The sequence below is a fragment of the Pezoporus wallicus genome, unplaced genomic scaffold (assembly GCF_028554395.1).
Source record: "Pezoporus wallicus isolate ANWC-B61680 ecotype Strahan unplaced genomic scaffold, APGP_CSIRO_Pwel_v1 contig_2908, whole genome shotgun sequence".
Classification (NCBI taxonomy): Eukaryota; Metazoa; Chordata; class Aves; order Psittaciformes; family Psittacidae; genus Pezoporus; species Pezoporus wallicus.
In genome coordinates, this window is record NW_026642179.1 from 7,246,837 (window position 1) to 7,274,618 (window position 27,782).

The 27,782-nt window shown below is 41.1% G+C and overlaps 1 protein-coding gene across 1 annotated transcript; it reads right to left on the bottom strand.

The window, feature by feature from the left end:
- Positions 1–3,194: 3,194 nt before the first annotated feature.
- Positions 3,195–27,782, bottom strand: FAM180A (family with sequence similarity 180 member A). Its single transcript, XM_057428044.1, has 3 exons — positions 27,216–27,782; positions 5,431–5,531; positions 3,195–4,462 (listed from the first exon to the last, which is right to left on the bottom strand). Exons 1-3 carry the CDS (start codon positions 27,310–27,312, stop codon positions 4,121–4,123), a joined length of 540 nt encoding a protein of 179 aa, XP_057284027.1. The 5' UTR covers positions 27,313–27,782; the 3' UTR covers positions 3,195–4,120.

Genomic DNA, 27,782 nt, shown 5'->3' on the forward strand with positions numbered 1-27,782 from the left:
TTCTCTTCTGCTAGAAAATTAACAAAACCTACAATTTATTGCACAGACCCAAATATACAAGTATTCTTTCTTAAAAATAAAAAAATAAAAATTAAACCATCTGCAACTTCTCCAGGTTTTGTCTCTTTGCTGTAGTTTTGGCTTCTACTTTGCATCTACCTTTACCCTACTTTTGCCTTGAGCTTAGAATTCACAGCGTAGCAATTCCAATACAGATTATACTTGGTCGCAAGACAAAAACTTGTTAAAAAGCTTCATTCAGCTCTAACTCACCAATGAGGACTGTAGAAGGTAGTAGTTGCTCCACCCATTATCCAAACGCCAGTAAGAGCTTTTGAGAAAATCAGCAGCCTCCTCTTTCTGACATGCACACAAACGTACAAAAAGACCTTTTCTAAGATGCTGAACAGTTTGTTATTGTTTCAAGATGCCAGTACTGATGAGAAATAAATAATCATTGTTTTCTAAACAGTATCTTTTGTCTTTCATGTTTCTTTCATCCTGATCCATGAACGTCACTTATTCATAAGGCATGGGCTAATCTCTGTACTGATTCATGTGCCCTCAGTAACCATAGGATTCAGACTCAAATTGAGGATTTTTAGGCTTTTTACTCTAGTCTTCTAGTGGAGAAGCATTTCTACAACTCTGCCATTATTCATGCGTTTTGTGGGGCAGAAAGTACTGAATCCATTGGCTGGTTGAATGCAGGACCTGTAGAGAAGTATCCATTTGTCCTGTATCTCATAGAAAGCCACGCAGCTGAGATTTTCCACACTCTCAAACCTTGCTTGCCTGTCTACTACTCACACTTCGCTAGTCAGACACAAACTGAGCTCCCCAGATTGAACTGAAATGACGCTGTGACAGAGACTTGGAGAGCTGGCAGACAGACCTGCAGAGGAGTTTGATGTGCAGGGTACATTCTTCCTGGAATTAGTAATTACATCTAAGATTGTGTAATGTTTCTAAACCTTGAAACTTCTGTCAAGCAACAGAAACTTTAGACATTTGACGCAAAATTAGCAATTAGTTCTGGAAATAAATATATAGTTAATGTGAAAATTTGGAGTTGACCAATACCAGATAGGGAATTCATATCTGTTTGTCAGTTGTTTTAAAGAAACTAAAAAATTGTCTAAAATACTAAAAAAAAAAAAAAAAAAAAAATTTTTTTTTAAAAATCTGTGCTTTGTTTCACTTTTTTATGATCTGTAAGGTCAAAGGGTGGATAAAAGGTTCCACCTACAGGCAATGGCTATTTACCCTCTGAGCGACTATCTAAATACATGACTCTGTCTGAAGTGATGAGATGCAATCTGAGTTGTGGAGCAGGCAACTTATGCTTGCATCTTGAGCAATTCTGAGGGAGGGAAGCTGACCTAAGTCCGAAAAGCTTCCCTGAGACAGACTTCTCCTTCCCACTTGAACTCTGGAAAACAAAGCGTACTAATTCCTATTTATTACCTCCTCCTGCCCATCAAAGGGAAGAGTGTTCCTTCTTCTCTCATACCATTACTCCCATGAAGAGTTTCAGTCTGAGATAGCCAATTGCACAAGCTGGAAGTTACTAAACAGTAAACCTGACACTGGAATCAATACAATGCAAAGCCAATTAGTTTTATGTAGAATATTTTTATTATTACATTGATAGTCTCTGTTAAATTAACTTGGGCACTCCTAGCACATACCCAAGGAATAAATCTTTTTTACATTACACACAGTAATGGCAAGAGGGACACAAACTCAGAAAAACTTTATTTTCTATTGAGGAGATAAAAATTTCAATTACCAATTTGAAAGGTATGTATGCTATAGGGAATATTTGGATATTCAAAATTATCTATAATTCTTTTCTATGAGATACTTGCTGATGAGTAAATTCTGACCACTTGACAGTCTTCCTATGCAGTGGGAAGCATGGTGGGATGTATTTCTCTGGATAGTAACTGCTAGCATGCTTGCTGTGGTGCTCACTCTTGTTACCTTTGCAGATTTGGAACCACTGGCTGTAAGAGATTTATGAATCTCTCTGGTTCCAGGCACTTCCAGCGCGCGGTGCTTCAGGGAGCCAAGAAACAGAGCTGGAAAGGCAGGAGTGCACTTTAAAGCATTTCCCCTCCATGTGTTTATAAAGCATGGTATGGGAAGAAAACACAAACACATGATCAGTGTTAATTCTCAAGGCTTAAAAAGCATGTGGGCTGTAGCGCAAGGCTGCTTTGTGGGCCCTGAGCTGTGTGCGCAAGCAGAGGAGATGGGGATGCTTGTGGCTCATAGCTTTGTGGTTGAGGTTTTCAGTTTTCTTTGCCATATACCAGCCAGGCTTTGAAGATGGCCAACAAACATCTTCAGGTATGAAAGTGCACCTACACATAAGTGCATCTAAATGCAAATCTGTACAGTCATGCATACACATACAGAAACTGCTCGGAGAAACAGGACTGACTGTCTTTTATAAGCCCTTTGTCCAGCTGCCCGTCCCTAAGGCTGCTGTGGATCCGCATTCCCTTGGGTAATTGCCAAACCCAGTGTGCTCTGGCTGCTGTTTGCTGCAACAAGGCGGTGTTGGATGGAGTTTTTCAGCTTCGGTCCTTGGAGTATCCCTGTTAAGGGACTCAGAAGGGTTCATTCCTTTCGGTCTGGTGATGCAAAAGCAGTTAAATGTGATTCAGAACAGGGGCTGGAATCCTGAGTTCGTTTCTACAGCTGCAGTGATTTGTGATTTTATGCTTAAAATATTATGCAGATAGAGAAACAGGGAGTGCTGGTATGAAAGGATGAAATAAATGTTCATCTGTTTTCCCATGCTCTGGAAGTAGAAGAACCTCTAATATCAATAGAGAAACAGTCTGTGTAATTTGATCATAAAATGTAGAGGATTTGCTTTAGAATAATTTGCATTTTTTGATGGCAGTCATCTGTCTGACAAGATTTACTTTCTTTTTCTGTCCATATTCTGTCCATGATTTTTTATAGTTCATAATACTTAGTTGCACTATTTTTACAAACAGTTTTTGCTGCTGAAACAAGTACTGTTTCTCCACTGCTCTCAGACTCATAATTCCCACCACTGGACCGATGAATGTCTTTTCTGCTAAGTGACTGGATACGATTGCTCTGGGACTGAACAATTTAGGATTCTCCATGTACTCATCACTTACATGCACACCTATGCATCGACATACACACACATATACACACAAGTAAATATATAATTTACTACCAAAAATGAGCCACACTGCTAAATTCAGCACCATGTTTTAATGCACCTTCCTCCCTTGCCTCAGGAGGGTTCTGAAGCGTGGGTTTAGATGAGCTACGTTCAAGTGATAGAACCAGGAAAAATGTGTCATCATTAAATTAAACAGGGCCTTTGACTCTGCTGAGGACATGTTCCCTTCAAAAAACAAGCAGCAGAAGCAAAGTCATGTGCAAATAATGAAAGAATCATTGCAGACTGTTTGGGAGGGCTAGGAAGCAAAGAGCATGTTCACAGGCATTGTTTGCTGCTGGTATCCACAATGCCCTTTGTCTTCTGCAAATGTTATTGCAATTAAAAACTGGCTCAGCCAAATGAAGTGAATCAGACAGTGCTTATTTAGAAGAATATTTGGAATGAATAATATGTGGCATAATTTCTTAGACTGACAGTTATGAAACCTCTTCCTTTTTCAGAAGGCCTTTGCATGTCTTTATAATATTCTTTTTCTGGCCAGCCAAAATATGAATTTGTTTCCCTAGCTAAGAAATCAGCATTCTCCAGCTTGTATGCACAAGTATGTAAGCATAAGTATAGTATACTTCTGTACTGCTTATAGGAAACCCACAGGATGAAACAAGGGCATGTCTGTCTGGGGCATACACTGGAATTTCTTTGCCTGTCACAGAATGTGCCTCCCAAGCCAGCACAAAAATCAAATTCCCAGGACCGAAGATAACATCATTCTCCATTTAACATGGGACTAGAAAGTGGATTCCACAAGGGGGAGCTAGAAAACAAATAATCTTTCTTGAAGCAGATTCTTAAACTCTTTACAGCATAAAGTGGTGGACGTGCTATATGTGTCCCTTATCAACCACAAGGGGTGGCTGAGTTACCGTTGCATCAAGTCTCCCACTATGATGTGTCTTTGTTGTATGGAAACATCAAGTCGTGCTTCAGGGCTTTGTAAAGACTGACGAAGGATTCAGCCCAAACGTCTTTCTGGTGCCCCTGGGACTGAGCAGCCCTGTAGGCTGTGTAGACCATGGTCAACACTGTCCTTTCAAAGTCTTCTTTCTTGAGGACCCTTGGGTAGGAGGACAGCATGCTACTCAGCCTGCGGATCTCTGTGATGCTCTTGGGGATAATCTCATTGCAGATGGTGTCAAATTTAGCAGCCTTCCTCAGTGAAGCAAGCTCCTCATCTTTGATGGAGATCCTCTGACTTTTGTCAATGTCAAGCTCAGCTAAGAGAAACTGGTATAAAATCAGAACACAGAAAGCTATTTATCTTCTCCAAGAGACTCTGCACAGTAAATGTGAATTAAAAACATGTCCATAGGTCTTTACTTTAGCTCAAATAGAGACAAAACTTTCATTGCACTGGCTGGAGGTGGTGCAGAAAGACTCTATGTAAATATTAAGACTTCTGTGTTACCTGCCTGGGAAAATTAGAGACAGGCTATGGGGAAAGGAGGGAGGAAAAGGAAAATCTAGGTAGTCTTCTGTTGTCCAAAACAGGCATTAGTTGCTGCTGGTGCTACATGGGTATTAGAGAGACAGCAGCAGAGCTGGGAAAGGCTGTTTACCCTGTCAGGAACAGCAGCAGCCCTCTGAGAGAGCACAGCAGTGGCTTCCCTGCCCATCTCCCCTGTCTGGACTCCAATCCCAGTTTCTCAAGGTGTGAGATAGATAGATTTGACCCATGTACCTTCTTCAGGTGGGCCACTGTTCCTTAGCTGACCATATGATACTGTAGACTGTGCATTATATCTGCAGTCTCCACTGCTGTGGAAGAGGGGACCTGAGTTATTTTGAAGTGAAACACTCATGCCCTTGGGATTACTTTGCAATGTACTCTTGGGACTAAGATTTAAACCAAAGAATTTTAATGCATTATGTTGTTAATACATAACTGTTCTGGAAGAAATTTGCTTTCAGTAGAAAGCTGTTTGCTTTGTTTTTCATTTTGCCTGTCAGTGAACTAGAACCCACTAGTCTGAGGTACTGTAGGCAACTGCTGCGTGCTTAAGTGCTGAAAAAGCTGAGGCTGTCATATATATGTCTATTTCTTCCCTTCTGGTGAGCTGTTACATAGTCAGCAATGGGTTTACTGCAGGAATGAGTAAAAGTGCCATGAAGACAGGTAATAGATTACCCCCGTGTGTACAATAACCCCAGTCTTGGTTAAGGTTTAAGGTACCATCTGCTCTAGTATACTGAACCTCATAAAGCAGGACCACATCATCCAGCGAGTTTTGTAGCACTGGGTTAAGGAAGGCAGCTGAGGACCTCTTGAATCGCTGAGCAGCTGGGAAAAGCATAGCTGGAAAATAATAATGGGAAAAGAGAGGTTCCATAGGGTGGCAAACACTGAAAAGAGGAAGTACTTTTCAACAGTAGATTCAACCAAAGAACTTCTTGTTGCAAAGACTTATTCTACACTGACTTCTCACTGTAAATAAAATGGGTGACATGGTCTGCTTTGACTCTAATCTACTAAGGATGGAGTTTAGCTGTTTGTCCTGTATCTGTACAGTCTAATACAGAGTGATTTATAATCCAAGCCCGGGACTCTGAGGTGCAGCCATGATGTAAGCAATAATAATGATAACTGCAATATCAGCATTGCCTGGAATACATATTCTTCTCCTGGCTCTGCAAGGGGAAATTAATAATGACCCTCAACAAAGCCTTCTTTCTTCAGGCCATTCTCCTACCATCACACTTCTAAGACCCTATATTTCTACTGGTTTCAGCTGCCTAAATGTTAGTCTCTCCTTAGTTGACAAAAACAACACCTTCAGAGTAGATCACCTTATCTGTCCTGGGCATATATGTCTGGAAAGAGTGACTTACCCTTTGGAGATGCCTATCTTTATTCATTGAGCCTGTTACCAGCTTAGACAAGATAGGTACATTCAATGAGGTGAATCCCATTTATTATGACTTTAATACTTCACAGTGTTATAGCTAGAAACAACAAACTCTGTTATGATCAGATACTTATTCACTACTGCAAAGTGTACTACAGACATTGTTTCATGGAAATGAGACAGAAAAAATATGTATAGCTCCTAAATTCAGCATCCCAGCGAGGTAGAGCACGTGTGGAATCAGTGACCTGTACAGTCCAGAGTATAGAAAACATCTAATTCTATATTACAGATCATGAATGTGCCAAGCAAAAAACCAGACATATTGAAAAGGACTTGGTCTCTGCAGTAACCTTTCTCCAGCACAATGCCTTTAACACCCAACTATCTTGTCTGGCACAGCTGAGGAGGTGCTGAGTTTGGGAAAGGTCACAAGCTGCCTGCAGGTTCTACTCTGCAAGAATGTTTTTCTGGCTGACCACTGGTAACTGGGCTATACCCATTTTCTGCTGCTACTCAATCTCTGATGTTCACCCCGCTTGCTCAGTTTTGCTGAGACACACTGGAGCTATTCCATCTTCTGCTCTTGGCAATTTGAGAATGATATTGAGTGCATGCGAATCACTTGAAACTTCAAACACTAATTGCTGAGTAATTAAAACTTTTATTACTGGGCAATTAAAGCTCTAATTGCTAAGCAGCTGGCAGAAATCCAGTCCATAATGATGACAATTCATTTTTATCTCTTTTAGATCCTCTTTCAGTGAAAAGAGCCTTTACATATGCAGATGGTTTACATCTCAAATATACTTTGAGTCATGGAAAAGGTGCCTGTGGCATCTTCCTTCAGTGCTCTCCTGCTTATTGTCACCACACCAATCACTTTTCGCTTTCAAGCCAGGTGCAGATTCCTACCATGGAGCTGAGCTGGGAGTCAGTCATCAGATTCAGCCCATCACCACTCAGCCAGAAAAACCCCAGTGAAGGACTCCCACAAAAATGAATACCATATTAGCAATTTAGTACTGACCCACTTGCTGAATCATAGAATCTCAGAAAGCAGCTGAGTTTTCCTACCCAGGTGTTCCCAGGATAATATGGATTAGGTTAGAAGATTCAAAGGGACAAGAGTGTGAGCTGCTATATTGTGAGAAAGGACTTTGTATGCATATCAGAAGCATGCCATCTTCTGCAGGGACCAGACTAGCACTGACTCCCTGATCTCATTATCTTGTTCCCAAAACATATCAAACCTTGTTACAGTCCTTGGAGAATCTACTCAGAAACTCTTTCAGAGCTCATTTGTTTTTGTCACGACGATCTGATTTTCCTGATCTATGTTTTATTTCATTCCTTTCCTCTCTCTCTTTTTTCTTCACAACAGTTAAATCCTTCCACCATCGTTCCCTACACAATCCTTTCCATAAATTTACAAGCTCCTCTGAGACTGTGCAAGTATTCAGAGTAAGCATTCTCTGATTTTCATTACACTTACTTAACACACATGTAAATTTAGCACAAAAGCTGAGACAGAGAAAGATTTGAAGCCAGTTTCTGCATTTAGGGATTGCAAATTCTACTTGAAGCTTCTCTGCTGGCTTTATTTCTTCCTGCAGTTACTTCCATATCTGACATGAGTTAGCGGTGCACTATCAAAGAACAGCAAAAGACTAATGCTATGACTTACCCTCTCTTTACTATTTTCTTCCCTAATGGAGTTCCATGTAAAGCTACCAAGCAGATCTTCCATAGGAAGATGCAGAGCAATGTGCGTCACTTTATGTTGATGTTGCAGCTAATTCATTTCAATGACAGTAGCAGTGAATGTCTGAGCAGAGATCAGTATTAGCAAGAGAAAGCCCAACCCAGTGATCTCTGAAGTCAGTGAAGAGACTCCTAGTGATTTATTGGTTTTACTTCTCTTACAAATGTGTCAAGACATCTCAATGGGGATGTGGCTGCTTATGTCCTGAGGGCTGAACAGTCAGATAATAAGAAAGCTTATGATTGACAGAGATGAAGGAAGAAAAATAAGGGATTTTTATTATCCTTACTGAAAACATTTTCTATTGTGTATCTATGTATCCTTTCTTCAGAGGGGCCTTAGGAGAGCTCTCTGATCTGACTTCCCTTGTGCCCATTGAGGTCTCAGGGCTGGAGGTGGATGGGAATGGTGGTCTGGGCACAGACATGTGCTCCCAGCCTACCTGCCCAGCTCTGAACAGCCTTATCCTATGCCCTGGAGTACATCACTGTTTGTGCTTGAAGATAGCGAGCAGCAACAAGTCTACTCCTAAGGGTGGTTAAAACTGCCTGTCAAAATGTGGTGCAGGAGCCCCTGTTTTCTGCACTGCTCACTGCAGGAACCTATCCAGTCTCCCACAGCTCTGTTGACCCAAATCCACCTCTCCTTCAGGGCTACCCAGGTTTTTAAACAAAAGCTGCAGCTGCGTTTGCCAACTCATTGGCCTGCTTCTAACTATTTAGCTCATGACAGCTTAGAAATTTCTTTACAGTTTAAGCACACTGAGGCTGACAACAGTTTTATTTTAAAGATGCTTTCATCTGTCTTAAGAACAATGCCAGAATTTTCTGTACCTCATTAACCTCGTAATAAACATTAACAATGGTCTCAGGTTTTCCATGTAGTTTTACTGGTGACGTTACAGATGTTTAGTTTTGCTTTCCAGTTCACCATTTCCCAGCTGCTGCCTGTGATGTGTTTGCTCAATAAGTATAGAGCATAGTTGCAGGAGTGTTCAATTATTTGTGCACCATCAATGCCCCTTTTTTCTATGAAAAGGTATGAAGCCAAAAGCATGAATCAGGCCAATTGCTCCAAAGCACGTACAGCTCTCCAGGGCTCCATGAACACAGATTAACTGAGGTCACAACTCAGTAGGAATTATTTTTATTTACTTCAGAGGCATGGAAAAGGGCTATCTCATTGCTTCAGTGGGACCCTTTTTATGAAGGATGGAAGGAGCAGAGGAACAAGAAGGACTTGTGGGCCAAAAACTCCTGTCTCCCTGCAAGCAAAGCAAAGGGGAGTTGCCTGTTGATGTGGCGAAAGGCAGTGGCCCAGCTGGAGTGGTCCTATAAGCCAAATTCAGTCAGCAGGCTGCCAATTGTGTCCTGCTGTCTTAGATTACTAGGATCTGACTCAAAGTAACTCATGAAAATCATTTCTATGGGTATCATGGACTTCCTGGGACCAGCCCCTATTTCTGGGAGTGCAAAGCAGGACACAGTTGCACAAACAGCAGCAGTTCCTGTACAGTGATAGACCTAAAAAGGAAAAGTGATGCCTCCTTTATGTCTTCACCAGCAGTTGTAACAGGGATTAGCAGCGCTCTGCAAGACCATATCCTCTCAGACCACCACAACTGTCTTTTTACTGCAAGCTCAAAAGAACCCTTTACTAGTGAGAAACAGCTACAAGCTCAGCAGTACATCCAGCTTGATCCCTCACAGCAAAAGATTCCCTTTCCTGCTCAAAGCTTTTGAAGTCCAGATTCCTAGACCTCAACAGGAAGAAGTTAATGCATCCCAAATTATAATGACAGCAAATTCTCCCTATTTGGCTTTATCTTATTGGTAAAGCAGGGAATAAAAGTGTTTACTGCAAAACAGTTGTTCAGCACTGGAGTGCATTGATGTGTGGAAACAAACATGCATACTGCCCCCTAAATGAAAGGAAAATGCAAAACTTTCTAGGTTATTGTTCATGAAGGCATGGTAAAGTATGTAAAACATATTTATACACATTTATTGGCTACTGCTGTTTTGTTCTGCCCCACAACAAGCCCAGAGAAACAAAGCATTTGAATTATGCTCCACTGGTGTGAGTTTTTCCCTAGCCTAAACATCACATAGCTAGGAAAATTAATAAAATATAAAGTATGGCCATGCTGAGATTTTTTTTCATGTGAGCTTCTGCAAGAGCCAAAAAAGACATCTCCTGGGCTAGATGCATATCCCTTTTTAAGCTTGCTGTTAGTCAGCTTGGAGCATTGCTGGTTCCACTAGTGAGCTGTAAATTTTCCGTGTGTCACCACATTTTTCTCTAACCTGCCTGGAACTTGCACTAAAAGGGTCTTAGCACACCCAGAGTCTCCTGTCGAAAGATTATATTTGTTGATAACCTAATTAGAGATTTTCTCACTAGCCTTGACTTCTTTGAAAGATGAAGATGATTCTTCAAGATGAATTCAAGCATTTCCCAGAGCACATGAAATGAGCACTGTCCACAGGGTGATTGTGTAGGCAGAAACAGCAGCCATTAAAATGCCATGCAAAAATTATGAGTGATCTAGGCTGGTTGAACCTATTCTGTTGCAGCAACTGCTGGGCAGTTCCTAGAAGTCATTGTTGCTTTGTGCCTGCAGAAGGTATTGGCACCAGAAGCAATGGTGAAACTTCAGGGTGAAGTGGTGTTGACCTATGGGAGGTGTGTGGTGGGCAGTGAAAGTAATAGCATAAATCACAAAAAATGCAGTGCTAATAAGTGATGAACAGGTTTCATGCATAGTAATCCCATCCTTTGCTTCCTGTCTTGCACTTTCCTCATCCCCAGAAGGATGTGTGTGCACCACCTGAAAGGTTTTTATACTGCCTGGGCCTGCAATCGTTGCCAGGGTTGAAATTGAGCTTTGGCTGGCTAGACCTGCGGAAGAGCATGCTCAGGCATAGTTTCTCTATGCTTCCTGAGTTTTTGCTTTTCTGTATCAAAACTGCTGTATTGCAAGTCATTGAACAATTTGCCTTAGCATAGGAGAAATTGAAAGAGTGGGAAGCTGGAGGAAGAATAAGAGGAATAAAATAAGGAAAAGACACACAAAAACCTAGAAAGATGGGAAAACACTTCAGTGCTGCAAGCTAGCTTCTGAAACTTGTATCTGGAATTGCAAGTACCTCCCATGACAACAAGTGCAATGCAAAGGCTTCTGCATTCCAACTTTAATACATTTAAATCTCTGTTACTGGGAGATTAAATCCCAATGACCCTTAGGAGAACACAGCTGTGACATGGAGAAGACATTTTAATTACAAACCAACATGAACTAGCATATTTTTAAAAGCAGCTACCAAGAGAATTTGCTGCTTTTTTTTTTTTACTTTCAGCTGCACATCCTTGCTATCTTGGCTCCTAAGACAAAAATTAATAGTGGCAATGTTCTCTCTTTATTCCTGCCGGCTGGCTAAAACTGCAAAGAGTAATTTGTTTCTTCTTTAGTTATAAAAAGAGTGGTTAAGAGCAAAAAGCTCTATCTCAAAAGTCTAAGTTTTGTCAATGAGGATGTAGGAGGTAATCTCCCTACAAAAGCTGTCAAAAAAAAACCAACCCACCATTTAAAACCCTTAGAATTAATACCAGACTCTATTCAAATCCTTAGATCATCACAAAACCAGTTTTTTCAAAGTTATCTTTTTTTTTCTTTTTTTAAGAAACAAATGTATCCTGAAAGGGTATCCCAGTTCCATGAAACAGAACCCACTCCAACCAAACTTCTGCTCTTCATGACTGTCCTGAGATGTGTTATTTTAGGTTAATGTGCAATAGAGTTTCTATATAAAATCTACAGGGATAATAGTCTTTCTAGGTACTTGGCATGAATAAGAAATGTGAAGGTGTATTAGAAAGACCAGAAAACCCCTTATGTTTACAGAAGTGTGTGTTGCTGGAGAAGGAAATGATGCCTCTGAGACTGTGCTTGTGAGAGGTGGAGGATTTTTTTTCTTATTATTTAAGTAAAATGGTTTCAAAGATGTGACTGGCATCAACCAACTAGAATGATCTAGAATTTATTCCCTCAGATGAAATTTCCATTATGCAGCATTTTCATCTGTACCAGCCTGTAACAATATACACTGTTATTTATTCTTCCCTTGGTCATAAGGAGGGTGTTCCCACCTGGAATTATAAATATACCCACCCAGAAAAAAAAAAGAAGATGCAGTCAGCCAAGAGAGGCCTTTAATGTGCTAGAGTAAAGTTACCACAGAAGGCATGGAGAGAAAAAATGAGCACAAAGAAACTGAAAGTATGTGAAATATATTGTTATCCTCTCATTTGCTGCCATATTACCAGGAACTAGGGGATAGACTGTGGTGAACACTGTATGAGTGAAAGGAAATAATGAACTATTAACTCTGTTCCATAGGTTTAACACTGACACAATAAGCAATTTTAGCAACACAGGAAATTTCAGGCAGAGCTGGAAAAAAAAGCAGTGCTTTATATCTCTGTTTTCATTGCAAGCTCTCCTTCCCAATCTGTGTTGCTCACAACATCTCTTATGCAAGGGGAAGACACAAAGCAATCTTAATGAAACAAATTTGAAAATGTTTCTTACAAATGAGCAAGTGAAGGTATCTGATGATGATCCAATCTACTTCCATTTATTCAAGAAGAAGCAGAGAAGGGAGGGAGGAAACACAGCTGGATGTTGGTGTTTATGTGCTGAGCCATAGGGAAGGACCATAGCAGAGTGAAGTGAATGACTCCTGTTAATGGAGTGAGAGCACTCAAAATCAAAGCTCTGCTTCATGGGAAAAGGCAGAGCTGCAGCAGCTCCAAGAGCTCTATGCATCATGCTGTTGCTGCTCTGAAAAGAAAGCCCTTCAAAACAAATTCTCTTTCCAGTTCTCTGCTCTCTTTTTGTACTACCATCACAGAGCCCAAAGGGGAGGGTTCAAGGCTCACACCACCTCCTCACAGGTGTACATTTACACAGAGCTGAGACACCCCACAGAGGAGAGGTGTCCAGTAGCTTAGAATGGCTTTTTTTTACATTTTGTTTTACTTTTTCAGTCAGGCTTCCTTGGTTTCCTGGCAGGCAAAAGCAACTGAGAAGCTAGGGTTTTGCTGAGGCTGACCTAATCACAGCTGTAGCTGCAAGGGGCAGTCTGGCACGCTGGACCTGCAGTGAGGCTCTCCCTCCTTCTCTTTGTGCTGACACTGCTTTTCATGGCCAAACAGTGAGTCAAGCCAGAATTCTGTCTGGTCATGAATGAAGGGGAAAAGCAAACCAATAAAAGAGTGGTAGATTTTGGCTGTCTCACTCCCTATCACAGTTACTAGGCCATCAGCACTCCTAGTTGTGAGAAACTCCCAGAGCAATTGTGGTCCAACTGCTTTTAGGACAGTCCAGTTCTTAGATGACATAGAGATGGATATCAGCCCTGCCCTTTCTCATGCCTGCACACCCTTGATCTGACCACCAAACTAATGGGGTCCTTTCTGTGGATGGTCACCTCAACTAGCGTAGTCATTACTCCTGCTAGAGGTGAGGTTTGGCTGCAGGACCACTAGCTGCCAAACGCTTCTTTTCCCTTTATGCTTACATCCACCAGAACTTTTAACAGAGTAAATTCAACCAGCACAAAGAATTTATTCGCAGACTGGATAGTAAGAAAGGAATCAAAGATCCAGTTTGAACAACACATCTAGCAGGGAGCAATACGAACTTTTTTATTATCACAAACGACAGCTCAGATTCTTCAGTCTAAATATCAACTGCTGTCATTGACTAGTTCCATAAAATGTCTATTCAGAGTAGGAACAATATCATGTGCTTTATCTGAATGACCAATACTATGTAGATTTAAAAGGTCTCCTTGAAATTATCTTGCCTTTTTATCTGGCAGAATGGGAATGCCCTACCACATGTTTACAACAGAACAAGCAGATTTCCACTTCATGATGGCTTCTAGTTTGAAGTGTCTGCCTTTTCAGAAATGTGTGTTAATGAAGTACAATGCATTGGATATGTTGAAAGTGACACTACATGAAATTCTGTGCAGGTGGTCAAATTGAAAAAATATGTGGCTATTCTGACTTTAAAATTTATGATCTGCAGATTAAGAAAAATGATGAAAGTTTCTTGTTATTGCTGACTGAATTGTCATGTGCTGAATTATCCTATGGGAACTGTCCTACCTGAGATCATGGAGTTGTTAGTTGAGGTAAAGAAAAACAGAAGAAATCATGGGGATCCTGGAATTATTCACTTAAGCAGTCTGTGAATTGTTTCAACCAGCAAGTAGATTCAAGTATTTGATGGTGGGGTTAGGGATTATTACTGAACTGATAACAAACTATTTTTATTTGTGTATGAACTGCTCACTCACATATACTAGCACACGTGCAAAACAAGCTATTCCTCAAACTCACTACCAATAGTGCAGCTTAAAACTGAGAAAGAATAAACATTATATTGACTCTTTCTTCTTCCTTACATTAGAAAGAATCAGAATTGTCTTCCATTTTCCTTCAAATCCCCATCCATTTGAAGTAAATTGTTAGGAGGAGAATACATAAATCCTAGTTTTCTGCTTCCTCTGCTCTGGGATTTCACTTGTTCTTTAAAAACAGGGAAACCCCAGCTGCCTTTCCAGCTGTTCATTGAGCTCCAAATGTCAGTGCACCTGCTGCTGGTTTTCTTAATGATGTGAATATGTGCTGGATAGAGAAAGAGTGTAATTCAGCCTTGCTCAATAAGGAAAAAGCAGGGGCATACTTGGTTGTTTTTGTGAGGAAACGAATTATTTCTTGAGACAATTCCTTTTCTAATCATTGCATATTTTGTAGTAGTGATGATAAAGACATCTGAGAAAGTTACTAAGAGCTGAATATTGATTCAGGTATGTTTCTGAGCTGGACCGGTACAGCTGTTTTGCCACCTCAGCAGAACATGAAGGGTGAAAAGCTGTGTTGTCTCCCTGGTAATAGCCACTGTAAGCACTGTAAGAAGGCATCCATTCTGTCAAGTTCACACCTGCATGAATGTCTGGGCCCCACTACGTTAATTTCTGCATCTGCATGAAAATAGTATTAAAAAAATGGAACTCGAATATAATCATCCATAAATCTAATCAGTGAATTTCAATGTGTGTGGATCAATGGTGGGCCAAGACAATCTTTGTGATACTTCCAGAAGCATAGCAAAGAAATCTGACAGAGCAATGCAAAAATTATTTTTATAGCTGCCTTCCCCACACTCCATGGAAATATGGGATGTCTTTTTTTTCACTGTTCCTTGTTATCTCATGCTCTCCTGAATCTGACTTTTCCTAAATCTCTCAGGTTTCGCAATCTCCTGAAATAAAGCTGAGACTGACATACAACTGGATTCACCATTAAATACATAAAGACCTGCCAGAACCTTGAGTATGGCAAGTTGCTAAAGGTAGCTGGACACTGTGGACAAGCTCCTCAGATGACCTGAGCTGGCACTATCAGCCCTGCGATGCTGCTTTATGGGGAGCCAGGTCACAGGGAGTCCTGTGCTGTGAAAGACATGATTGGGATCTGAGAATAGAGAAGAAGGTTAGATTCAGGCCTACATAAATCTTACAGCCAAAAAATAACCCAAATATCTTGTTTTCTGAGGAGTAGGACCTGAAAGACACAAAAGTGCTGACAGTTGCATCTGAAATCGGTGAAAATTCAAAACTCAACATCTGCTGCTGCTGCAGTTCCTGCTCCTATGGATGCCATCCCTCAATGGCTCCTAGCCCAAGATGACCCTGCCAATTTTCCCCACATGTTTGATTCAGTGTTATTCTTCCTTACCATATATTCTCTTCTTCTAGAGTCTTTTGAGGTGAACTTGTAAAGTAGATTTTTGCTTACAGGAAAATAGGCTAAGAAAATGTTTAAGGAAAAAATATTAATAACCTCATGCTCTAAACTTAGGAAAAAGAAATTTAGAGAAAGGGAGGAACACTTAGTTTTCAGTGAAAACATCTAGCAAACTGCTGACTGAAACCAGGTGGGAATTTATTCTTTGATTTAACTCTTCTGTGCATGGTGACTGCTAAAGAAGACATTATTACTCTGGAGAAGTGGTTAAGCTCCTGTGATGCTGACAATGTAAATTTCAACCTGTCTTTCCCTGGATTTATGCTTTCTTATTACTAGTTCGAACACTCTGAAGATTGCATTATAAAAGGTGCTCACTTAGAAAAGTTTTTGCCAGCATGTGTACACTCCGTAGATGGTTGTTATAGGCTGCCAGACAAAAAATTTTTGGTCAATCTGACAACTGTTGTCCCTAGAGGAGCAATCCTTTCAAAAACTAGATTCATCGTGTGATAATTCTGCATGATAGCTCTTCCTCAGCTTGGTGGTGGTAATGATCTTCCAGATAAGTTTGTAGAGATCATCTGATTATGAGTCTGGAATTGATATTTGTCTTACATCATCTTCATGACAGTCTTTTGTCATATTAGGGGAATTTTATTACTGGTCTTTGGAGTATAGGTAAGAGGTAATCATTGTCTGAGATCCTGGAGCACACTAGTACAACACACTAATCATTTATAGGAGTAGACCAACATTTTGCATGGCCATAAAATAAGGCAGGGACTTATTGTCCCCATATTTATACTTCTAAATACTTGCCCCAGTAATCTTTAAGCTCTGTTTTGACCTCTGAGCAGTGCACAGATATTAAGGATGAAGCAAAATGCAAACTAGCTTGTCATGGTTGAGCTCCTTGGACATGCTGGATTAGTAGCTGTTACCCATCACATTGGGTTACAGAGAGAGGCTTATGTGAGCGCTCCAGTTTGTTGTGAAAAGGGCTCTCAGAAGGTGATTATAACTTTGTTTAAATAATGCATGGACTACTTTGTCAGCAAAGGCACCCATAAGGAAATGAAATGGGCTTTGAAAACAGATAAGTAAATCACAGTATGTTCAAGTAGCTGCTCCCAGCTGAACTGCAGTGAGAAGGACTATCACTCTTTTCCACCTCAGTGGGCAGACATTCAGGGGGTGCAGAGGTCCAGCCTCGGTTTCAGCAGCATTCATATACAGAGCCATCAGTTGATATACATTTGCTTCTTCAACAGTTAATGCTTTGTTTGGCAGCACAAATTCAACCAAAAGTTAGAAGCTCCAGGGGGACATCATAGATGGGTCTGAAAAGCCAGCTGGACATGATACACACTTCCATCTTCAATCATGTAAATAGAGAGAAAGGAGGGGTACCGATTATTTAAGACATGTGACGAGTTGGTTACATTTACCTCAGTGACAAATGTGTACAAGTAGAAACTGAGCTCTTTGCCTTGAAGGTGACATTTCACCGAGGAACCCTCACATGTTCCTTTGGAGCATATATGGGCACATGTCGCTCAGCTTTGGAGTTCACCTCAGCTGGATCGTGCTGGCTGGGAGCAGCATGAACAGAGATTAGGGCTGACATAACTGGGTGTGTGCTGGACTGATAGATTGATGGTCTGTGGCACATACAGTTAGTCATTCAGGGTTTGAAGGACATCCAGAAATTCCCAGCAAATGTCCAACAGCCTGTTCCCTAAATACCATTTCTGGCTAGAAAAAGGAGTGTCTTTCTAGGGATATACAATTGCTTACAGTAACCCTAACAGCTATTTACCAGGCAGACTCTTTAAAAGACAGATTTCTTCATCAGCTGGAGCCCACATTTCCCTGCTGTGAACATGAGAAATACAGCACCATAGCAAGACAAGCCGCAACCTGTGCAATTGCCAGCTTGTGACTGCCTCATCTTTCTCAGTCGCATTGTTAAACATCTAAATCCCCTCTCTGCATAACTGGAGGATTCCCTCCATCCGCAGCATGCAGCGTTGCCCAGATCTCAGCCAAGTGGTGGCTGTCTTCCCACTCTCTGCAGCAGGGCTAGTTTTAGGGAGAGCTTGGGTACAGTGGGAGAGGTACCCGGTACAGAATAGCAGGAAGGTTAGGTAGTGAAGCTAAAGACCCCAAGCCTGGGCCAGAAAGCACGTTTTGGCTGTTCCTGATGGTTGACAGAGGACACCTTGTATGAGTACTCGATTTATCAAAACTGGGATCCTCTGAGCTGAACTCAGACACTGTGCTGCCTGCTCATTTCACCCTGATTTCTCTCAGGCATTCTGTGTGGAAGCAGGGCCACATCATCTTCATCCTTCTGCTGGAGAGCCCAACACATGGCAGTCACACACTGCCCTTTGCCACTTGAGCCTAAGTGAGTCTGATTGTATCTGATATTTGATGGCTAAATCCGATTCCTGTTATGGGATAACCCAGGGTGGAAAAACCGTTGGGTACTTTTCTTCTGTCTTTGAGGGGGCCCAAATGAGCTTTTGATTTGTTAAGTATGAGTCAGGGTAGGTCAACCCCTTTGAGTACTGTTTATTAAAAACCCCAGTGGCAGAAAACAGCAAAACAAGCAGTATATATGTTTTTGTCATTAGACTTGCTACCTTCCAAAGCTTTCTGCCAAATTGGCATGGCAATCCAGAAAACCAGAAGTTGCTGTGACTGTGACAGATTAATGGTTTCATTTAACACAGGCTGTACTATATTAGGATGTTTACAAGTAGTGTTTAATTGGAAATGGGGTTTGTTCAGTGCCAAGCTATGAACAATTTCAGTAAATAAAAATGAGGCATGCCTGAAATGTATTTTGGTTTAGGAGGGGGCTTAAGACATGAACAGTTCCCTCAGACATAAAATCTGCATTTAATAAATAAATTGAATAAACAATTACTTTGTGTTCCTTCAGTGCCAGGCATAAACAGAAATTTAATGTCATGGCTGTTATGAAAACCAGAGAGGAAAGTGAGAGCTTGCAGAACTTGATCCATCCCTCAAGGGTCTGACAGGGGGAAAGAGGAACTTGTGCAGCTGTGGCACCATGAATGGCATTAATAGGAAATGCTGTAGCCCAACAGCCCCATAAACCAGAACGTTTCTTGCAGCTCCTGTGGAATAAAACAGATTGTTTCTTGGGCTGTAGGAAGTCTTTTTTTTCATGCCTACATAGTTTAGAAAGCTCAAAAGGACACCCATGAATAAAAACAACTGTGTAGGCACCTTGACATATTGCTGATTCAGTAACAGTAACTTTAACTTGTATACTGTGATCAGTGTTGAATTGCCCAGACTAGCTTTTCTCATCATCCTAGTGTGCCGAGAGGCTGGTCAGACCAGAAGCAAGCACAAGTCCTGCTTACATGAGAAAAAGACAGTGCCAGCTCCAGAGAAATTGAACTATCCCATGAGCCTGACAAGCAGACGGATAAGATGAAGACCAGCTGTGACAGATGGGCATCTTCTGAAGGGTGGGTTCAAATGGGGATACATACCATACTGACAAGAGTCAGCTACCCTAATCTTAAATGTCCGTGTGCTTTAATCTTTCCCATCCATGTTTATCACATTTTCTGTCTCTCCACAATTTACCTTTTTCTTCCTCTCATTCATGCTGCCTCCTTCCATTGACATTTTCACCTCCAGCTTTTTCTCTGCTTTTTCACAGCATGTCTGCCTTTAACCTTTGCCTTCCTTTTCTGCCTCTCAGTGGCTCAGATAAGGCCTGCCAGATTGAAAAGTCTGTAGTTTCTCCAAGACAGAGATTAGAAGCATTGGTTCTGTTTTGGTCATGCCACCATGTACCAAATAGATGGATATGATGAAACCCTGACGTTCTGGCTTGCAGCGGATACCGACACCTAGTCCAGAGCAATTTACTCTCTTCACAATTAGGCAAAAACTAACCAGAATGTTCTGCTCCCCCAGTGCCATGCTAGAGGGTGGGGTAACCACAAGCATCGCAGCAGACCTTGTGTATCTGGGTCTCCAACAAGAGACTGCAGTGCAGCATTGCCTTTCCACTGTCCTGCTTCCTCCCAGGTAACCTCTGAGCTTTGAACAACTTATTTTTCCCTTTCTCAGCAACTTTTTTCAGCTACCCACCTAGCTCCCTGAGCAGAGAGACACTCAGCAAGTTTGGAGCCTGGCGACCTGTTTCCCTGTGGCTGGGGAGGAATTTCCAGAGGATGAGTGGTATGTGTGCCGATCTCAGGGGAACAGGGGTGTTGCCAAGACTAACCAGCAAACTGGGCCAGGAAAGGCCGCACATACGCTTTCACCAGAGGAAAGGAATGTTTGTGGAAACTGGGAATAGCGGAGCTTATTTAACTCTGCTCCTTTCCTCCTCACATTCTTTTTAGTTACAAGCCCAGCACTGAGCTTGCGCTGCCATGAGCACCGTGACAGTGAGAAAAGAAGAGCCAGGTTATTGCTGCAGCCTGGAGCCCCTCAGTGGGGATAAAAAGAGTCAGTGGCTAAGGGATAGCCACTGAGTAGGCAAGGGAGCCCCGTGGCTTGTGGTGCAGACAGTCTAGTTTAATGTCCCTGAATGAGCATGTATGCTGTGGGGGATATATTGTAAAGCTGCAACAGAAACAGCCAAATAAAACAGGATTTCATGGTAATGAGAAACACAGGAGCAATAGGGGCATAGAGGATCCCTTCCTTGGCTTTATTTCCTTCAAGTGGGAGAGAATACCCCATAGATGACTGTCCTCTTGGAGGCATTTTTTTGTGCGTCTCTCCACAAGTGTTATTTGCAGCTCATCCTCAAGTTGCCTTTTTTTTTTTTTCTAATCTTTTTATGATGCTTTGATACACTTCCTCTGTTTCCCACCATCAACTATCCATGTAGCAGACCTGCACCGACTTCACCCGTGCCAGTGCCATTCTGCTGAAAACCACTTTAACCAACAAATAACACATTTGGGCTGGAAGCTTTTAACAACCAGGGTTACTACAGGAAACCAGATTCCAGAGAATGGCCTCACTCCTGTGAGAGGCGAAACTCCCATCGACTTCAGTGGTGCTGGTTTGCACATTTAGGTGCTTTCAAAGTTAAAGCAAGGAGAAGACTATTTTGCCCACTTCAAACCAAGACACTCGCACAGTTCCCAGTTTTGCTGCAGCTGGGTCCATGTACCCAGTTAGCTTCTCTGCATCTTGGACAGACTCAGCTCCCTGAAGCAGAACCAAGGTTAGGGTTAGGTTTTTCAGAGCCTGGTTGAAGGTGGGTGCAGGCTGTGCATGCAGGCAAGCACCAGTGTTTATTCCCAGTAACCTAAATTGGCCCTATGGGTCCTGCCCTGCCTTGTACCCAGGCACAGGCACTGCATGCAAAGTTAATTGCTCCACCACTCAGTGCTTTACCTCAGCAATTTACATCTTGCTGTCACTATTTGAATAATCAGAGTCTCTGCAGCCTGGTGATGTTCATTAAGCCCTGCTGACTTTCCTTTCAATGACATTGTACTATTCAGTGCTTTTGATAAGATTTCTTCTGCCTGAGAAGTCATTCACTCCTGATGAATCTGGCATGTTTTACCCAACAAGGAAAGTATTTTATGCTTCAGAAACAGATTTTTTTAAAATCACAACATACAGGAGCATACACACAGAGCTGTCCTGAAGAGGTCTGGGGCAACTGATTTAATTACTCCGTGCATCACAATGAAAAGGGATGCTAACATTTCCTCTCCTTAAGTACACTGAAAGTTCTTTGGAGAAGGAAAGATTTTTTTCACTCTGTGTGTTCGCATAATGCCAGGTACCAATGGGGTCTCTAGGACCATCAGTCAAGTGTAAGATAATCAGGAGGGGACTCACAGAGCGCGATACATCTTTGCATGTGTTCATGAGTTATTTAACAGAGCTACTTCACCTGTGGAAGGGAACATTTTCTTAACAGCATACATTAAGAGTGGTGAGATGGCTGTTAAAGGTCAGGAGAAGGGAGCTATTTCCATGTGAAATTGTGAGGAGGGATTTGAATGGCAGGAAGTGTTTCTGAGCTGAACTTTGGCTGGGATATGAGGACTCTTGTACAAACTGATCCAGATCCCATGGCAGCTCTATACCTGGGACTGAGGCAAATAAATGGGACACTACAGAATGTAGTGTCCTAAAATGCAGGAATCCTGAAGAAAAAAAAAAAAAAAAAGAGCAAAATGTCAACAAATGCCTTACTGACTTGCCAGTCCTCAGTACTGGAATGGAACTGGGATTACTGAAAAGATTCTACTGGTGCTACTTTTAGCTCATAGTTCTCACTTAGTCTAGCACATATCAAACAGAAAACAGTTTTATTTCATGTGTCTTCCACTTGTTGCTTACCCAATTTTCTTCAAAATTGTCTAGCTCCTTTCTAACTTTTGATTCTGTTATCTAGTTTATGACTGTATGAGCTGTAATCTTTAGCCATTTTTTGGCTGCTTTCTGGGGAGAAAGAGCCTCAGAATCACTTAGAGCCTTCCTTGCTAACAGCATGACTGCTTTTATAAAGTACAATACCCATCTGTGATCTAAACTAAACTGTAGAAGCTTCTATAATCTATCCTCTTTCTGATCTCATCAGTTTGGCATCATTGCCCTAGAAGAGATTAGAATATTTGATTTTTTTTTTTTAAAGAATCCTTTACATCTTTCAGTTTCAGGTGTCCACTGTGAATTCTGATTTAGGGATCATCCTCCATGCAGGTTAAATTAATTAAGTCTGCCCTCAAAGAAGTATCTGGGGAATCAGGACATGCTGAAAAGGATTTTCATTACAGTTGCAGCCTTACCCTATTGGATATTTATCCTACACAGGTTAAATCCTTTAAGAGACTTTTACCTTCTAGCTACCTTTCTTAACACCAAGCAGTTTTCCCAGGTACTAATACGTAATCCCTTTTCAGCCCCTTCTTCAGTCCTCTATCTCTGCTCTTTCTGCAATAGCTCTTTATTTAATAGTTTCAGACTGTCACCACAGCTGATGCCCAAGGAATTTGCCACTAGAAATAGGAGGGCCATGTCTGTGCTACACAGTAAAGCTTAGGGCAGAGGTGTCAGAGCCAGAAGAAGTGTAAGCATATCAGTGTGGTACTGGGATCAACCAGGTGATCCCTGCTGAAAGGCAGAGCTCATTCTCTTGGGCACATCCTATGCATGTGACTATCATCCTGTAGGGACACCAGCTGGAGTCCTTACACTGTCCTGTGAAGCGCAAGACAGGCAGCTTTTCTTGGCCCTGTGTCTATGGTCGTTACTCCACACGTCATTGTGCTACGCAGATATCCTTGTTACATCCTTAATTCATTAATTCTCACATACTTTCCAGATCTGCTTGAAAATGTAGTTTTGTCCTTGCTTTCTTCTGGTTGCTTAAAGGGCAGAAAATATTCTTCTAATGCCTCCTTCCTATGATTTACAGTGTAGGACAAAGTGTTTTTTAACAAGACCACAACCTGGTATACTCGAGGCCCTCTGGACATACGTGTATATATGTGTTTGACCATTTGTGTTGTAATTACATGCTGTGTTCAGGTCGTATTCCTTCTGCTTGTCTGTCCAAGCCAAAAATGCCAAACCAAGTGTTATTGTCAGCAGTGGGATCCCACAAGTTGCTCAATAAGGGAGTGCCTGGCTGTAAGGATGCAATGTGAAATGAGGGAAGAAGAGAGGCAAATAAGGTCACAAGGTGTGGGGATGCACTATATGCCCTAGTCTCCAAGGCATTCATCCTTTGCCCACACAGCAAGATCACCAGCAACCTGCAAATGATTACAGAATATAGAATAGGTTAAATACAGCTTCCTTATAAAAAGACTGTCTGGTTTTCTAGCAACAGCCTAACTCTCATTTCTACATAGTCCTCCCTCTCCTGGCACCAGAGACCTGCCAGCCTGCTGTAGCTAAGCCCACAAGCAGAAGAACCCTGAAAAAGTTGCTCATGTAGCAGCTGCTCCATCAGACTCACAAACTCAGTTGCCACAACACTAGAGCAAATACTAAAAGTTTGCACTGCTGTGGGGAAATTATGAGGATGGGCCTTCTGTTCTTTCAAGTAATTCCTTCTGCAGAACGCCTCTAAGGAGAGCAAACTGTTCCTCTGATGTTTTAGAACAACCATTTGACTTTGACAGAGCCCTAGAGACAAAATAATGCACTTGGACCAGATAGGGCTGGATGCAACTGTAGTAACTGTTTTTGAGGTTTCAAAGGCATAGTACAACCATTCCCCAAAAGCATGAAACCTCAGTGAGCTAATGTAGCTATTACATCATTTTCTCACTCGAGGGTGAAAATTTTTACTTTCTTATTTCGTGTCTTCAACGCAGAAAATCAAAATGCATCTTCGCTCCCTGAGCAAACATGTTAAGCATGGTACTTACTGTTTGTGTGCCATTTATTTGGATCAGGAAGCCCTTACAGCAAATAAATTACAGCTAGCTAAGGTGAAACATGTTAATAAGGATTGCCTTAGAGGTTTCTCCTGCAGAAGCAGGCAATTCTTACATTGCAGATCTGAAGCTGACTTCTGCTTTCCAATGCACTGGTGCTCATCAGACTCGTTTGATGAATGCAACTGAGTGGCAAGCAGTGACACTTTGTGTAGTTACCACAGCTGCATGAGAGATTTTTGTTTATTTTTGTTGACAAAGAGCAGGATCTGTTCCTTGGTTTCTGCAGCAAAAACATCTCTTAAGATCTGGGATTCTTATTTGTGACCTTCAGAAATTAATCTGTCCTCACCTTTACCATTGCATAGGGAATATCACTCATTAGAGACCTAACATTTCTCCCTAAAGAGGTGCTTCACAAAATCTGAGAGTGTAATGCCACACAGCTAATCCTACAATAGTATCAAGGAAACCTGAGATGGTGACAAGCAAATTATTTCATCACCATTCAGGATCTTTTCCTTATTACTCTGAACACGTCCATCCTAGAGACCAAGCTTTGCATATGACTTCTGAGCCAATGTCCACAGGTGGATCTAGGCAGGTTTAAGTGTGTGGTATTTATAACACAAATGGATGGGTGGGTGAGGAAAAAGAAAAAAAAAATAAAATCAAAAAGCCAAAAAGGAAAACAAAACCACTCAATTTTCCTGCCAGAAATGCTTTTATACATATATATATATATATATATATATATATATTTCCATTCATTGACACTTGTAAAAGCAAAGTGAAAAAGGAGATGGCAGCCTGGAGTTCCCACTCACCAATCAGCACAAGTATGTTCATCTTTCCTGATGTCTGACTTTTTTCTTGAGCCGAAGCTTCAATACTTAGCTACAAGGGCTGGGCATCCAAGGCTGCCCCAGTGCCCCCTAGTGAAAAAACAATGAAAAATGGACCATATTTTATCCGGTATTGACTGTTTATTTCTGCTGCAAACAACCACTGTTGATAATTAAAGCAGGATCCTTTGTCGTACTGGTTTGTAAACAATCTGGACTGCTAGTAAAAATGGAGATCATATGCAGATCTGTCTTTCATTTCCATTAGACCAGGTGCTGATCTGTCTTTCCTTTTCTATTGCAAAACTTAGATCAGGAGTAGGATAAGGCCTAAATGACTGAGGTTTAACCCAGAGTCAGTTGTCATTTGTGGAGGGGAGGAAGAGCTCTGAGTGTGCAGAAGGGTGTGTCGTGCCTCAGTACTCAAATTTCCCCTGAAGTTTCTAAGCAAATCAAAAATTAGAACAGTGCTCTGGCCCTCTAAATACTGCAAATTAGGATGGTATTGGTTGGGCTGACAGATAGTTTAGAGGAGTGGAGGTTCTCTGAAGTAGCTATTATTGAAGGAGTCATGCCTCTAAAACATATTTGGAGCTGAATAGTCCCAACAGCTGTGGAGAAAAAATGTGGTTTCCTCCTCAGCAAATGTCTGTATACAGTATTTGTGAGAACTGAATTCCTTATCACAAAGGGGAATGAATCTTCTCTTCCCACTGAAGTCTCAAAACCCAAACTCTAGAGCTTCCAAATTGAAAACAATCTGCTTTCCCAAAAGGCATAGTAGAATTCTGATGTTTTTCTTTAAATATTCATGGCAGTTAAATTGGCCTTTAATAGTTGCATGGATTCATTTGAGGGTTGTGTTGTTAATGAAAATAAGTGTGTTAGCAAAACTGAAGAACATCCTTAAATTGCATAGAGATTATTCCATGGAAATGAACCTTTTTCTTTTTCTTTTTTTTTTCCATTTCAGAGGTAAGGTAACCTCATTCTTCCAAAAGGTAGGTTTTTTTTTTTAGTATATACAGATTTAGTTCTGATTTTATCACCCTTTTATGTGTCACCTCTGAAAATATGAGCACTTATGTGCAGAATTAAGAGATTTTATTATGACAATGGGTGTCATTATCATCTATTATACAGTAAGAGAAAAGTAAGATATATGCAGGTATAATGACTCATCCAGTATCATCCAAGAGGCTGATGAATACACTGGGGAAAGAATCTGCCATTCTGAGTCCCAGGCCATTGCCCTGACAGTGAGCCCCACTAACTGCAAGGAACAACTAAGCATTCATACAGCCCTAGCAGAATTGCATACCTCTTCATTGATTCATTCAGCCATCGCCTCCCCTGTAAAATCAAAACCAAACCCAAACTGTAGACTAGAAAGAAATCAGCTATACAGTTATAATGAGGAAGACATGGGCAATTGGGGTGGGGACGGGGCACCTGAATGCTTGAGGTCTTAACAGACCTCAGTGAATTTCAGTGAATTTCAATATCAGAACCAAAGAAATCTTTGGGGAGGTGTTTCCTTTTTCCACTTCAAGCAGCTACTGAACCCATGCCAAATACTGAGGAAAGAATAAAACAAAAAAGGGAAAGGACATCATCCCTATCTTTTAAGCAAGCATCTCCCATACAATCCAACAGTCCCAAGACATTTCATATGTTACTGCCACACACTTGAATACAAATATGTCACAACTACATATTGTCATATTGGCAGCTGAAGCCTAATAACTTTCCTTATGTTCTATGTGCTAGTCTGTCAGGGTAACATCGTAGGCATTCCTAAGCACCTTTCAAAATCCAGGCATTGTTGTGTTTACTGTTACGAGGTATCTGCCTGGTGGAACAGAAGATTATGCCACCTGTGACTGCAAAGGCTTTTGCTTTAAGCTTTCATCATCTATGATTTTTATTAATGCAGGAGAAAAGGGAGAAAGAATGAGAAAGAAAAAATTGAGAAAATAATGTTGGCTTGGTTCTTGGGATATTTTTAACATATATTATTTATATTATAATACAATACATATAGCATTTTACCTTTATGCACTTATGCATGTGTATTTTTCTATTTGTCTATATAATTACTTAGCTGACCTGTTTAAAGGAGAAAAAGAATTCGAGAGTTGGAAGGGACAAATTATATATATATTTATATATGTACTATATATAAATATATGTATGTATATGTAGAATGTAACATAATTTCAGACCAAATCTAAAAACTCAAAGTTTTCTACTAAACAGTTTTTCATATTTAAATCTTACCTCTGTTCCATTTGTGGGTCACAGTGGCATGAGCACTGTAATAGAACAACAGCAGCAGTAAAGTCTTCCAAAGCATCCTTCTCTTTAAAATACACATGTCTAGCTGTATAGTAGCTTTTTCAATTTCCTAGTTCCTTTCTTTTCAGGAATAAATAAATGGCTTTTCCTCTCCCCCTCCCCCTTTGAAGGAGAACCTGTCTGTTCTGAGTACAGCTGAAGTCAGTGTGCAGCTCCACTCCCAAACGAAGTCTCCTCGGGATCAGGAAACTTACTTTCACAGACAGACTTTGTTTTTATCCACATCTGGAATGACTCATAGTGCATGTGAGTTTGCTGGCAGCTGTGTGAATAAATATCATTACATTTTTGTACTTGAGTTTCATTTGTTATATGGCCCAGTTGGAATTTATTTTTGTCCAATAAAGAGCCACAAGTAACTTCATTTAAGGACACTTTTGGATCCTAGCTCAGTAGCTACTGCTCTGTAATGCAGGGGGCTATGTGCTAACCCATGTCTAAAGTAAAACCCTTGTCTGGAACGGTATACAGCTTCCCTTGGACGCTAAA

What these genes read in the sequence shown, in the direction of transcription:
- FAM180A (XM_057428044.1), bottom strand. Translation starts at nt 27,312, where the DNA reads ATGTGTATTTTAAAGAGAAGGATGCTTTGGAAGACTTTACTGCTGCTG. An exon ending in GACCCACAAATGGAACAGAG is followed by an intron (nt 5,532 to 27,215) that starts GTAAGATTTAAA and finishes ATTATTTTCCAG; the next exon opens with CTATGCTTTTCCCAGCTGCT. An exon ending in ATGTGGTCCTGCTTTATGAG is followed by an intron (nt 4,463 to 5,430) that starts GTTCAGTATACT and finishes ATTTTATACCAG; the next exon opens with TTTCTCTTAGCTGAGCTTGA.